The sequence below is a fragment of the Carassius gibelio genome, chromosome A9, assembly GCF_023724105.1.
Source record: "Carassius gibelio isolate Cgi1373 ecotype wild population from Czech Republic chromosome A9, carGib1.2-hapl.c, whole genome shotgun sequence".
NCBI classification, from domain to species: domain Eukaryota; kingdom Metazoa; phylum Chordata; class Actinopteri; order Cypriniformes; family Cyprinidae; genus Carassius; species Carassius gibelio.
In genome coordinates, this window is record NC_068379.1 from 14,677,824 (window position 1) to 14,689,307 (window position 11,484).

Genomic DNA, 11,484 nt, shown 5'->3' on the forward strand with positions numbered 1-11,484 from the left:
ACATTTAGATTTTAACATATATTTTAATCGACGTTATAGTGTCAAAGCTAAAAATAAGCATAATAATGAATAAATGAATTAAATAAAGTGTAATTATGAACACATCTTGCGCCTCGTGGGCAGCTACATGACTTCGCATTCACAGACCAAAGTAATCGATACTATACACGTGCCTCAAAAGAAGAACAGATACATAAAACGCATGAAGCCGTGTGAATAATAAGGAAGCATTCGAAGACATATTTCTAGAGTGATACAAATGTCTATGAAAACATTCTTGCGACATTTTGCAAGCGCTGTTGCATCGTATTTCCGCTCGGTAATCTACCGCTTTTGTCTTTACCTGATGTCACACATGCGACCAAAAAGCATGTAGAAGTTCTCCACATCCACAGAAACAATATTATCATAAAAGACTGCAGATAAAATATACATCTAATCGACAAAGTATGTAATTACATTTTCTATACGCAGTTGCTTATTTTGAACTTTGTAGTTTATTAATATCTGCATATCTCTTGCTCGCTGAAAATAAGATTAAACAGACTGCATGTGGTTCACGTTGCTGTGAAGCGTGGCGTTGGATCTCACTTTCATTTTATGGTCTGATCGTTCAATTAATATACATTACAATTGGCAATCATAACTTTTAAAGGTAACGTTAGTTAAGAGCTTCGTGAAATTTGTGACATTTATAATCTATAACGTTCTATAATAATTTAGTTTTTCAGCAAGCACAATATTTATGGTTTTATACATTAGTTTTTCGCCAATTAGGATTTTTTTATTTATTATAAGGAACCAAAAAAAAAACCCACACCATTAATCTCATAATTAAAGATATAGCAAATGCTTGGTACATTTACTAGCTAAATACACCGATTTATAAAATATAGTTGGTTTCGTTCTAAATATATGCTCACATGACAAATTGTGCACAGTTTGCTAGATTAAAGGAGATACACATCTAACCCCACTACCTTGTGTGTGTGTGTGTGTGTGTGTGTGTGTGTTTACAGCCTCTGGCTTGCCATGGGTTTAACGAAGCAGTACCTGCGCTATGTTTCGAGTGCTGTATTTGGAGTGATCGGCAGTCAGAAGGCCAATATCGCATTTGTGACCCTCAGGGGAGGTGAGAAGGGTCGATATGTTGCTGTGGGAGCCTGTGAGCATGTGTTCATATGGGACGTCCGCAAAGCTGAGAAGGTACATGCTTTAAATGGTTTAGAAGATTGCTTGGTACATTTACTCATCAGTTTATATAAAGTCATAAACATTGCACTTACACCTTTCAATTCTCAGGTTCTTATACTTGAAGGTAAAAAGCATGAGGTGACATACCTGTGTCCTTCTCCTGATGGCGTCCACATAGCTGTAGGTTATGAGGACGGAGGTGTGCGCATCTTTAGTCTGCTCAACGGTGAAAGCAGCATCTCCTTCAGTGGACACAAATCAGCTGTCTCGGTTATAAGATATGATGCACTGGGAGCTCGTCTCGTCACTGGCTCCAGAGTAAGAACAGAACAGGTTTTTTGTTGTTGTTGTTATTATTGATTTTCAGTTATGTATGAAGTAAAATCATTTTTTTGTTGTTGTTGTATTTCAGGACACAGATGTGATTGTGTGGGACATCATCAATGAGTGTGGTCTGTACAGACTCAAAGGACATAAAGATGCAATCACACAGATTTTGTTTTTGGAGAGCAAAAACCTGCTGATTACAAGGTAAATCAGTCTTTATATTTTATTGAAATGAATTTACATTCGAAAATGTTCAACATTTTATATAAGATTATATACATACATGCATGGACACATCATTTTCCATAATGCAAGTAGCCTTTTTATCATTTGAAATGTGCTTATATAATGTAATTAATGTAAAAAATGTGAAATGTTTGTATTTTTGCCTAAAGTGAATAGTACATGAGTTTATTTATATAGTGCCTTTTCCCACATGCTAGTGGTTTCACTTATATATATAATGAAATGTGACTTACACATACACTGATCTCTCTAAAATGCAATTTGCAACTTACTACAAACTGACTGACTACATTTTCAGAACCGACTGCTTCGTTTTATATAATACTTCATGCTGAAAAAAATAAAGTAACTGGATGTGTACCTTGGTGCAGTGATGTAGTAACGTGCTGCTGATCTGTATCTGTGTTTCTCATGTTTCCTCAGCTCTAAGGACAGTTTTGTAAAGTGGTGGGACTTGGACACACAGCATTGTTTCAAGACCATGGTGGGGCATCGCACTGAGGTGAATAGGATCACTGGACACTGTCGAGACTGTCCTGATCTTTCTGAAATATACTACACAATACAATTAATGCATGTTAATGAATGTAAATGATTAGGCTCCAGCACAATCTGTATATCTGAGTGTTGTAGTACAGTGCAACATTGTCCCATCTCTGTAGGTATGGGGAATGGTCCTGTTGAACCAGGAGAGTAGGTTGATCACAGGGTCTGCTGACAGTGAGCTCAGAGCCTGGGACATTCAGTACATTGAGGAGGTAAGGCAATATCACTCATGCTGTGCCAAATGGTTACGTTGTAGGCTGAATTACATTCCAATACAGTCTTGAATGTGATCTTTTGTCTCTCATATAGAAAACTGAAAGTGATCTCATGTATTTAGAATGACTTTAAAGTGTCTTCACAGGGTAAAGAAGTGGGGGAGCCACAGGAAAAGAAAGCCAGAACTCTTCTTGAGAATGAAGAGGAAGATGAGGACGGACTTGACGGAGAGCCAGAAGAAGTAATATTTCTTCCAGTATTCAGTGGATATTAGTGATTTGACATGACACAGTACACTTCGTTTAGTTTAAGAAAAAGGGTTTCCTTCAGATGTTCATCAAAGATCTGATTTCTGTCCACAGCGAATTCTCAGCTGTAAGAAAGCTGGTTCTGTTCTGAGGGAAGCCAGAGACAGGGTTGTGTCCTTGGTCACAGACGCCAAAGCTAAAGTGCTTGCATGCCATGTAAGTATATTTCATAATTGTGTATTCTAGTGTTTTGCAAAAAATCACATCATGCTGGAAAAAGCTTTCCACTCTCCTTAGCTTGAAAGGTATTGATCGGAAATCCCTAATTAAAAGTAGCAATGTAATAATTAGGCAAAAATTGAGCCTACATCATATAACTTCTCTTTAAATCTCAACAGGGCCTGGATGCTACGCTTGAAGTCTTCACTGTACTGTCGGAGGAAGAGGTCCAGAAAAAAATGGACAGAAAACTAAAGAAAGCCAAGAAGAAAACAAAGTGTGTAAACCTCTGTTTTGAAATATGAAGTTGTTACTCTAAGCCTTTCTGATATTCTGATGAACTGTTATGTTATGCAGGTCTCAAGGAGGAGGAGATGATGTGCCCGAACCTGTAGTGGAGAGAAAGTTGAGAGATGAGATCCAAAAGCTGGCAAACATAAAGGCGTCATCCAAGATCAGGTCAGTATGCATGCAAGCACAGTGCCCTCGTGCATGTTACTGTCATCAAGTATTGATGGTAATGTTTTTTTGTTTTTTTTTAATCTACAGATCAATGGACTGCCTTCTGGTTCCTAACGGAGAGATGAAGGTTGCTCTTCTTCTGCAGAATAACACAGTGGAGACATATACACTGAAGACTTCAGAGAAGAATCCTACTGGTACCAAAACCTCTCGCCTCACACTGAGCGGTCATCGTACAGACGTCAGAACTCTGGCCTTCAGCTCAGATAACATAGCCATCCTCTCCGCCTCTGGAGAGACGGTCAAAGTGTGGAACAGGTCAGTGTGAAGATGACACATGTTTTCCATCAATTACCTTTTTTTTGCATGGGTTTATAGATTGCGAATCCTTAACAGGATGTATCTTCTTTTTTCAGGTCCACCTTGCAGGTCATTCGTACCATGGGATGTGAATATGCTCTCTGCTCGTTATTTGTTCCTGGAGACAGACAGATTATCTTAGGAACAAAGGTATATAACTATTCACATCTCTATCATCAATCAATAAAGAGATAGTTCACCCAAAAATAAAATGCTGTCATCATTTGCTTAACTTTATTATAAACCTGCATGACTTTTAGGGCTGCACGATAAATGCGATACTTAAAATGCACATCTTGTTAGTAAAGCTGGTTCTGTAATCAGCAGTAAAAAAAAAAGTGATTTACCACTGATTACAGAACCAGCATTACTGACAAGATGTGCATTAAATATTGCATGTGATTTATCGTGCAGCCCTGATGACTTTCTTCTGTGGAACACAAAATAAGATGGTTTGCAGAATGTCTGCTCTGCTCTGTTCACTGGTTATGATATGGGCAATCAAGCTCCAAAAAAAAGACATGGTGCCAGGTTGCCTGTAACTGGCATCAGATGCCTTTGCCATTAGATCTGGCTTGTCCTGTAACTAGCTAATTAATGAATGCTGATTAAGATCCTGAAACTGTTCCAAAACTTTTAGTCCATATATCTTTTGCTATGAAAAATGTATTTTGCATTATTTTTAGCAGCTCGTTCCATATTGTGGTATTTATGTGTCTTCTATAACAGAGTGGGAAGATTCAGATTTTCGACCTGGCCTCAGGAAGCCTTCTAGAGACGACTGATGCCCATGATGGAGCTCTTTGGTCCATGTGTCTCGCTCCAGACCAGGTATAATACCGATCTCTCTGTCGAATGACAAAGAGCTTCTCATCCCTACAAAACACCACAGTCCTGACTTTATTCCAAAGTCTTTGTAAGCTGTCAGCCAGGATTTTAGCTTCATGCGAACAAATTTGACTCCTGATTTGTATGTTTATACAGAGAGGGATTGTGACGGGTGGTGCTGACAAGACTGTGAAATTCTGGGACTTTGAACTCGTAAAGGATCAGGACTCTGGGAAGAACAAGTGAGTTATTATCTGTGATCACAAAGCATGGCTCTCTCATCCAGATTTCTCCATCTCTCTTTCTCTACTTGGCTTTAATGTATTATTGCTTCATGTAATCCACAGGAGACTGACGGTGAAGCACACACGCACCCTGCAGTTAGATGAGGACGTGCTGTGTGTGCGCTACAGTCCTGACCAGAGACTGCTGGCTGTCTCTCTTCTAGACTGTACGGTCAAGATCTTTTACACAGACACTCTAAAGGTAAACCACAAGCACGGCATGCAGCATTACAGTACTTTTCTCAAACCGCAACACATGGTATCTCACATGGTATGTTAAATCCATAACCAATCACCACTCGTGTAATATGACTTAATCATACCTACCGTCCAACTCTACTCAAAACAACAGCAGTGCTTTAGAGGACAGATATGAGAGCTGTGCAGAATAATAAGAGATTTGCCACCTGTCTCGACTTCCTCTAGTTCTTCCTGTCGCTGTATGGACACAAGCTGCCCGTTCTGTGCCTGGACATTTCACATGTGAGTGCATTGTCACATCCTGCAAGTCATTCTGGCGGATGGCGTAATTATGCTCAAATGTTGTTTGTGGGTTTCTGTGCATGTTCTGCAGGACAACGCTTTAATCGCCACAGGCTCAGCAGACAGAAACGTCAAGATCTGGGGTTTGGACTTCGGAGACTGTCATCGCTCCATGTTTGCACATGACGACAGGTAATAAAACACTGCTGCATTGCCGGTCCAGTCACATTACCTGTATGGTTCTGAGTTATATTGTTATGATTCCGGTTGATGACAAGTGCAGTGATTTCAGCGTTCGGTCAGGTGACACCTACCTACAGTGTTGACATCCCTCCAGTCGATCCCTGTAGTTGCTGGATGACATCAGCCCAGATGGTCATCATTTGTCATCCACTGTGTTTTCCCTGTTTCCCTAGTGTCATGTTTCTTCAGTTTGTCCCTAAAACCCATCTGTTCTTCACTGCGGGAAAGGACCGAAAGATCAAGCAGTGGGACGCTGATAAGTTCGAGCACATCCAGACGTTGGAGGTGACCTTTCTCTGATAGTTGGACTGCTTACAATAGGCGTTTTTCCATAGCTGGAATGAGTTGAAAAAAGGTCGCTGTTGTATTGAAAGGATTAGAGTTATAATAAGAGCCCAGTCAATATGGAGCGGAGGCTGATCTCATTACGTAAGCTGCAGTCTGCTTTTGTTTAAGCCCTAATCATTGTAATCACAGACGAAGATGTGTTGGAACTGTTGCATTATTGCAGACCCGCTCATACTCTTGACTGTATTTTTGAACTTTGACCCTTGGATGTTCCTCAGGGTCATCATCGTGAGGTCTGGTGCCTGGCCATCAGCCCCAATGGAGACCACATCGTCTCCTCGTCGCATGATAAGTCCCTCAGACTGTGGGAGAGAACCAGGGAGCCCATCATCCTGGAGGAGGAGAAGGAGATGGTGAGTGCTTGGTTTTTCAGCAGAATGTTACTAAGGAGAAAACGGGTTTACATTTACACCTCCAATAGACTCTAGTGTGTCATGTCAAGCTGAATTAGAAAAACTACACAAAAACTATACATGGTTATGTAATACATAAAATATTTTGGGATTGAAAAGAAGAAACTTAATTCTCCCAAGTATATCAGCATTTAAAAGTTAATCTATAAAAACGCACATCTACTCTATGCACAGCATTAGAATATGTCTGCTGACTTCTCTGAACATTTTATTTTCTCCTCAGGAAAGGGAAGCAGAATTTGAGGAGTCGTTAGCTAAAGGTGATGAACCTGTGGTAAGTGGTTCTCTTAAACCCTAGAGAACAGTTCTGTGTTTATGTCTCTGCGTGGTCTCAGTGTTTCCTCGTGTATCGCAGGTCCCCGGAGAGACTAAAGGAGAGGCAGAGCCCGCTGGGAAGAAGACCATTGAGACTGTGAAAGCCGTGAGTCTGCCGAACTGTACAGATAAAGAGCTCCTCTCCTTTAAATTCAGTAATGGAGAAATGACACTTGTGTTGCGTTTCTATAGGCTGAGCGAATAATGGAGGCTATTGAGCTCTATAGAGAGGAAAGTGAAAAGCTGGAGGAGCACAGAGCCGCTTGCAAGGCAGCGGGGAAGGAGGTATGATGTTTTCTAGACACTCAAAGCCCATTAAAGAGAGGAAACACAACATTCGATTGAAGTTCTCTTTTTGTCTGCACATAATTAGGTCTGGAGCTTGAAGAGTTCACAAAATATGGATTTCATTCTAATGATGCTGGTGCTTTACTTGTTTTTCTTTTTTGCAGTTACCACCTCCTAAGATGAACCCCATCCTTGTGGCTTTTGGAAATATATCTGTGAGCGTGTGTTTGAATTATTAGCACTGGGATTGTTTGCTCGTCATATTTGGTTAATAATTTAGGGGTGCACAATGTTTCAGTACCATGTCGGTCAATAGCAGTTAGCCAGTACTATACATGCACATTTCCTTTATTTTGATATCTAGATTAATCTTTGCTATCATGTACTGCTTATTTAAAATTAATCTTTAATAATACACCCACCACACTAAAGAGCCAAATGTATTTTTTAGCTGAAAAGTCTTTTTAAAAATTGAGATTCATCACTCATATTTACTGATGGTTGCCATTATATCTGCAGCCCTCTCGATATGTTCTGGAAGTAATAAAGAAGGTGCGATCCAGGTAAGAGCTCTTCTTAAACCCAGTCAAATGCATCTAACTCATCTGTTATGCACCATTATGTTTTATAGGCTCTGTTTTTCTCTTCAGTGAGCTGGAAGTGTCTCTGCTGGTGCTGCCGTTTCCTTACGTGCCAGATCTGCTGAAGCTCTTCAGTGGTTACGTACAGCAGGGCCTGGAGGTGGAGCTAGTGTGCCGCTGCCTCTTCTTCCTGCTCAGGTACTCCTCTGTAGCTGTAGCTTTTCATATTATGGTTTAATTTACATTTATTCATTTCATTTTACCATTTTATTGAATTATGCTTTCATTAGCATTGAGGTAATTATTTTCCTAGGCCGATGTGATTTTGCTCCTGGTAAACAGTTCCACCATTTACCATTTTCCTAGAGTCCATTTTGGTCAGATCACCAGTAATCAGATGCTGCTGTCAGTCATTGATGAGTTAAGGACCAACACGATCTCTAAAGTGCGAGAGATCAGGGTGAGTACCGCTTTCAGTACTGGAAACAGGATGGGACAACTCATATGATCAGATTGTGGAAGCCTGTGTGTTCTCATTTACCCGTGTTTTCAGGATGTCCTGGGTTTTAACAGTGCGGGTCTTCAGTTCCTGCAGCGTGAGGTTGAGAGCAAAGAGGACGTAATGTTCTTTGCTGATGCCACAGACCGCTTTGAAGAGAAAAAGAGAAAGAGAAGGAAACGTGAAAGAGCCGTCCTTACAGTCACATGAAACTGATGTGTTTGTCAACAGACTCTACTGCTTTGTGCTTTACCATTCTGAAGAAGCATCACGCTGATGTTTTTAGAAGTTCATGTGTCATTTGCACCTGTCTAAAGTCCATAAAGGTGAATTTCTCCACAAATCAGATTAGTGAGGCTATTATTTTTTTTTTTTAATATGTTTGTAAATGTAGAGTCCAGGCAATTCAATGGCCATTATGATTTTCATTTGCATCGTTCTTATACTGTAGCTGCATGCACTGCATAAAATCATATTATACCCATTTTGTTAAATTAGCTATGAAATGCTTAAGACAGTTTTAAAGAAGAAACACATTTTATGAAAACATGTTAAGAACATTTAGACTCTTTAATTTTAGATATTAATGTTTAAATATAAAAAAAAGGCTTTTTTTTTTAAATGTAAGTACCAAAGTGAGGCGTTTTACTGGCAGGTTTATGCAGGGGCTGCTACTGAACCGTGAAGCAGCAGCTCCACCAAGGAGAAGCAGTGCTGTTTTATCATGAAATCTTTCGTGCATCAAATGATGGAGTGGCACAAATAAATCATGCCATTTTCTTATGTAGAAGCAGTGGTTAAATATGCATAATTTAAGATTGAATCCGAGTAATCTGGGACATATTTGGCACTTTTTTGACTGTGATAGAGTGAGAAATGTATGCATCAGATCTTTGGAGCCCCATATTACCTAATGTCCCAAATTAACCTAACATTATTGCCCATATGTTTTCTGTTATGCTTAATTCTGTGGAAAAGATGAAGAAGTGAGTAATCAAGACGGATTCTAAATCTCACTGATCTCTGCAAGCCTGTAAAAACACAAGAGCTTTCAATAGGGATGAAATAAATGAGTTAAATCTTTCTGTATGGCTGAAGAAGGGGTGACCTGTTTTCAGCGCTGACTATACTGAGCTCATAACCTGGATTAAATTTACAGTTAAAAGCTTGTATGTATGTGGGATTCATAATTCACCACCTGGAAACTGATGCTGCTTATTTCAGCGACATATTTCACTCCTATTTAGTGCTCGTTGGCCTTAACAGTGATTCTCACCCAGCTCTCACACTTCAGGTTCCTGTTCTGTGTTAACATCCTAATCATCAGTGTCTTGGAAATAATGAAACAAATCCCTCAACATTCTCCTTTTCAAACCTGTTCAATCTAACAGTATTGAAAAAAGCAGATGAACCGTGTATTTATAAAGCCGTAAAAAGGCTTGCAGCATTTTATGAGACCGGTCTGGGTTTCAAAGCTATAAATATCACACCTACCAATATTAAAAATTCCTCTGAAAAAAAAGCTGAAGTTAAATGCCTGAGAACATGTTCTGTGTTAATCCTTCTTGAGCAGGACAAACTAATCAAAAACAGCCTTGTTTTTATGGAAAAGCAGATTAATTTAAACATGGCTACCATTGATAATGACTAGATTCAACATGTTGGAGACATCAGTCCTTCTTTCAAATGAACCTATAACCTTCTGACCTCCTGCTTCAGTTGTAAACAGAACAGAATAATAGCAGTCCTGGTCTGAACCAATTTCAAAAACTATACAGTCGAGTCCAGAAATAATTTAGTTTCATATTGTGGCTGATATTTTTCATAGCAATAACGGAACACTCATAACATCCACAGCATAGAGAGTGTGTATGACATGTTCCTGACATCTCCACGGTTCCTCAACGCTTGAGTCATCCGGCAGATTTACTGATCTACTGCCCACTTTCCACTCCTAACACCTCCCCCCCCCCCCCCTTTATTTCTATGACTGGATATCAGTGATCATGTTGCTTCTCAATAAAAATAATGATAGTAAAATAAAAAAAAGTGGGTGACTTTGTTTCAAGTTATTTTGATGTACAGGAATGTGTCTCTCAATGTATTGCTATACAGTATTGTTCAAAATAATAGCAGTACAATGTGACTAACCAGAATAATCAAGGTTTTTAGTATATTTTTTATTGCTACGTGGCAAACAAGTTACCAGTAGGTTCAGTAGATTGTCAGAAAACAAACAAGACCCAGCATTCATGATATGCACGCTCTTAAGGCTGTGCAATTGGGCAATTAGTTGAAAGGGGTGTGTTCAAAAAAATAGCAGTGTCTACCTTTGACTGTACAAACTCAAAACTATTTTGTACAAACATTTTTTTTTTCTGGGATTTAGCAGTCCTGTGAATCACTAAACTAATATTTAGTTGTATGACCACAGTTTTTTAAAACTGCTTGACATCTGTGTGGCATGGAGTCAACCAACTTGTGGCACCTCTCAGGTGTTATTCCACTCCATGATTCTTTAACAACATTCCACAATTCATTCACATTTCTTGGTTTTGCTTCAGAAACAGCATTTTTGATATCACCCCACAAGTTCTCAATTGGATTAAGGTCTGGAGATTGGGCTGGCCACTCCATAACATTAATTTTGTTGGTTTGGAACCAAGACTTTGCCCGTTTACTAGTGTGTTTTGGGTCATTGTCTTGTTGAAACAACCATTTCAAGGGCATGTCCTCTTCAGCATAGGGCAACATGACCTCTTCAAGTATTTTAACATATGCAAACTGATCCATGATCCCTGGTATGCGATAAATAGGCCCAACACCATAGTAGGAGAAACATGCCCATATCATGATGCTTGCACCTCCATGCTTCACTGTCTTCACTGTGTACTGTGGCTTGAATTCAGAGTTTGGGGGTCGTCTCACAAACTGCCTGTGGCCCTTGGACCCAAAAAGAACAATTTTACTCTCATCAGTCCACAAAATGTTCCTCCATTTCTCTTTAGGCCAGTTGATGTTTTCTTTGGCAAATTGTAACCTCTTCTGCAAATGCCTTTTTTTTAACAGAGGGACTTTGCGGGGGATTCTTGAAAATAGATTAGCTTCACACAGACGTCTTCTAACTGTCACAGTACTTACAGGTAACTCCAGACTGTCTTTGATCATCCTGGAGGTGATCATTGGCTGAGCCTTTGCCATTCTGGTTATTCTTCTATCCATTTTGATGGTTGTCTTCCGTTTTCTTCCACGTCTCTCTGGTTTTGCTCTCCATTTTAAGGCATTGGAGATCATTTTAGCTGAACAGCCTATCATTTTTTGCACCTCTTTATAGGTTTTCCCCTCTCTAATCAACTTTTTAATCAAAGTACGCTGTTCTTCTGA

The 11,484-nt window shown here is 39.6% G+C and overlaps 1 protein-coding gene across 1 annotated transcript; it reads left to right on the plus strand.

Moving 5' to 3' along the window:
• Window positions 1-75: 75 nt before the first annotated feature.
• On the plus strand, window positions 76-9,268 carry LOC128019695 (WD repeat-containing protein 3). Its single transcript, XM_052605816.1, has 27 exons — window positions 76-447; window positions 1,020-1,206; window positions 1,303-1,512; window positions 1,607-1,725; window positions 2,191-2,269; window positions 2,430-2,525; window positions 2,675-2,770; window positions 2,892-2,993; window positions 3,176-3,273; window positions 3,354-3,455; window positions 3,546-3,776; window positions 3,875-3,968; window positions 4,548-4,649; window positions 4,803-4,888; window positions 4,994-5,132; window positions 5,357-5,413; window positions 5,505-5,605; window positions 5,830-5,941; window positions 6,223-6,357; window positions 6,641-6,691; window positions 6,773-6,838; window positions 6,925-7,017; window positions 7,185-7,235; window positions 7,540-7,583; window positions 7,671-7,799; window positions 7,968-8,061; window positions 8,155-9,268. The coding sequence occupies exons 2-27, from the start codon at window positions 1,033-1,035 to the stop codon at window positions 8,308-8,310; spliced, it is 2,817 nt and encodes a 938-aa protein (XP_052461776.1). The 5' UTR covers window positions 76-447; window positions 1,020-1,032; the 3' UTR covers window positions 8,311-9,268.
• The last annotated feature ends 2,216 nt before the right edge of the window (window positions 9,269-11,484 follow it).

What these genes read in the sequence shown, in the direction of transcription:
- LOC128019695 (XM_052605816.1), top strand. Translation starts at nt 1,033, where the DNA reads ATGGGTTTAACGAAGCAGTACCTGCGCTATGTTTCGAGTGCTGTATTT. An exon ending in CTAAAGGTGATGAACCTGTG is followed by an intron (nt 6,692 to 6,772) that starts GTAAGTGGTTCT and finishes CGTGTATCGCAG; the next exon opens with GTCCCCGGAGAGACTAAAGG. An exon ending in TGGCTTTTGGAAATATATCT is followed by an intron (nt 7,236 to 7,539) that starts GTGAGCGTGTGT and finishes TTATATCTGCAG; the next exon opens with CCCTCTCGATATGTTCTGGA.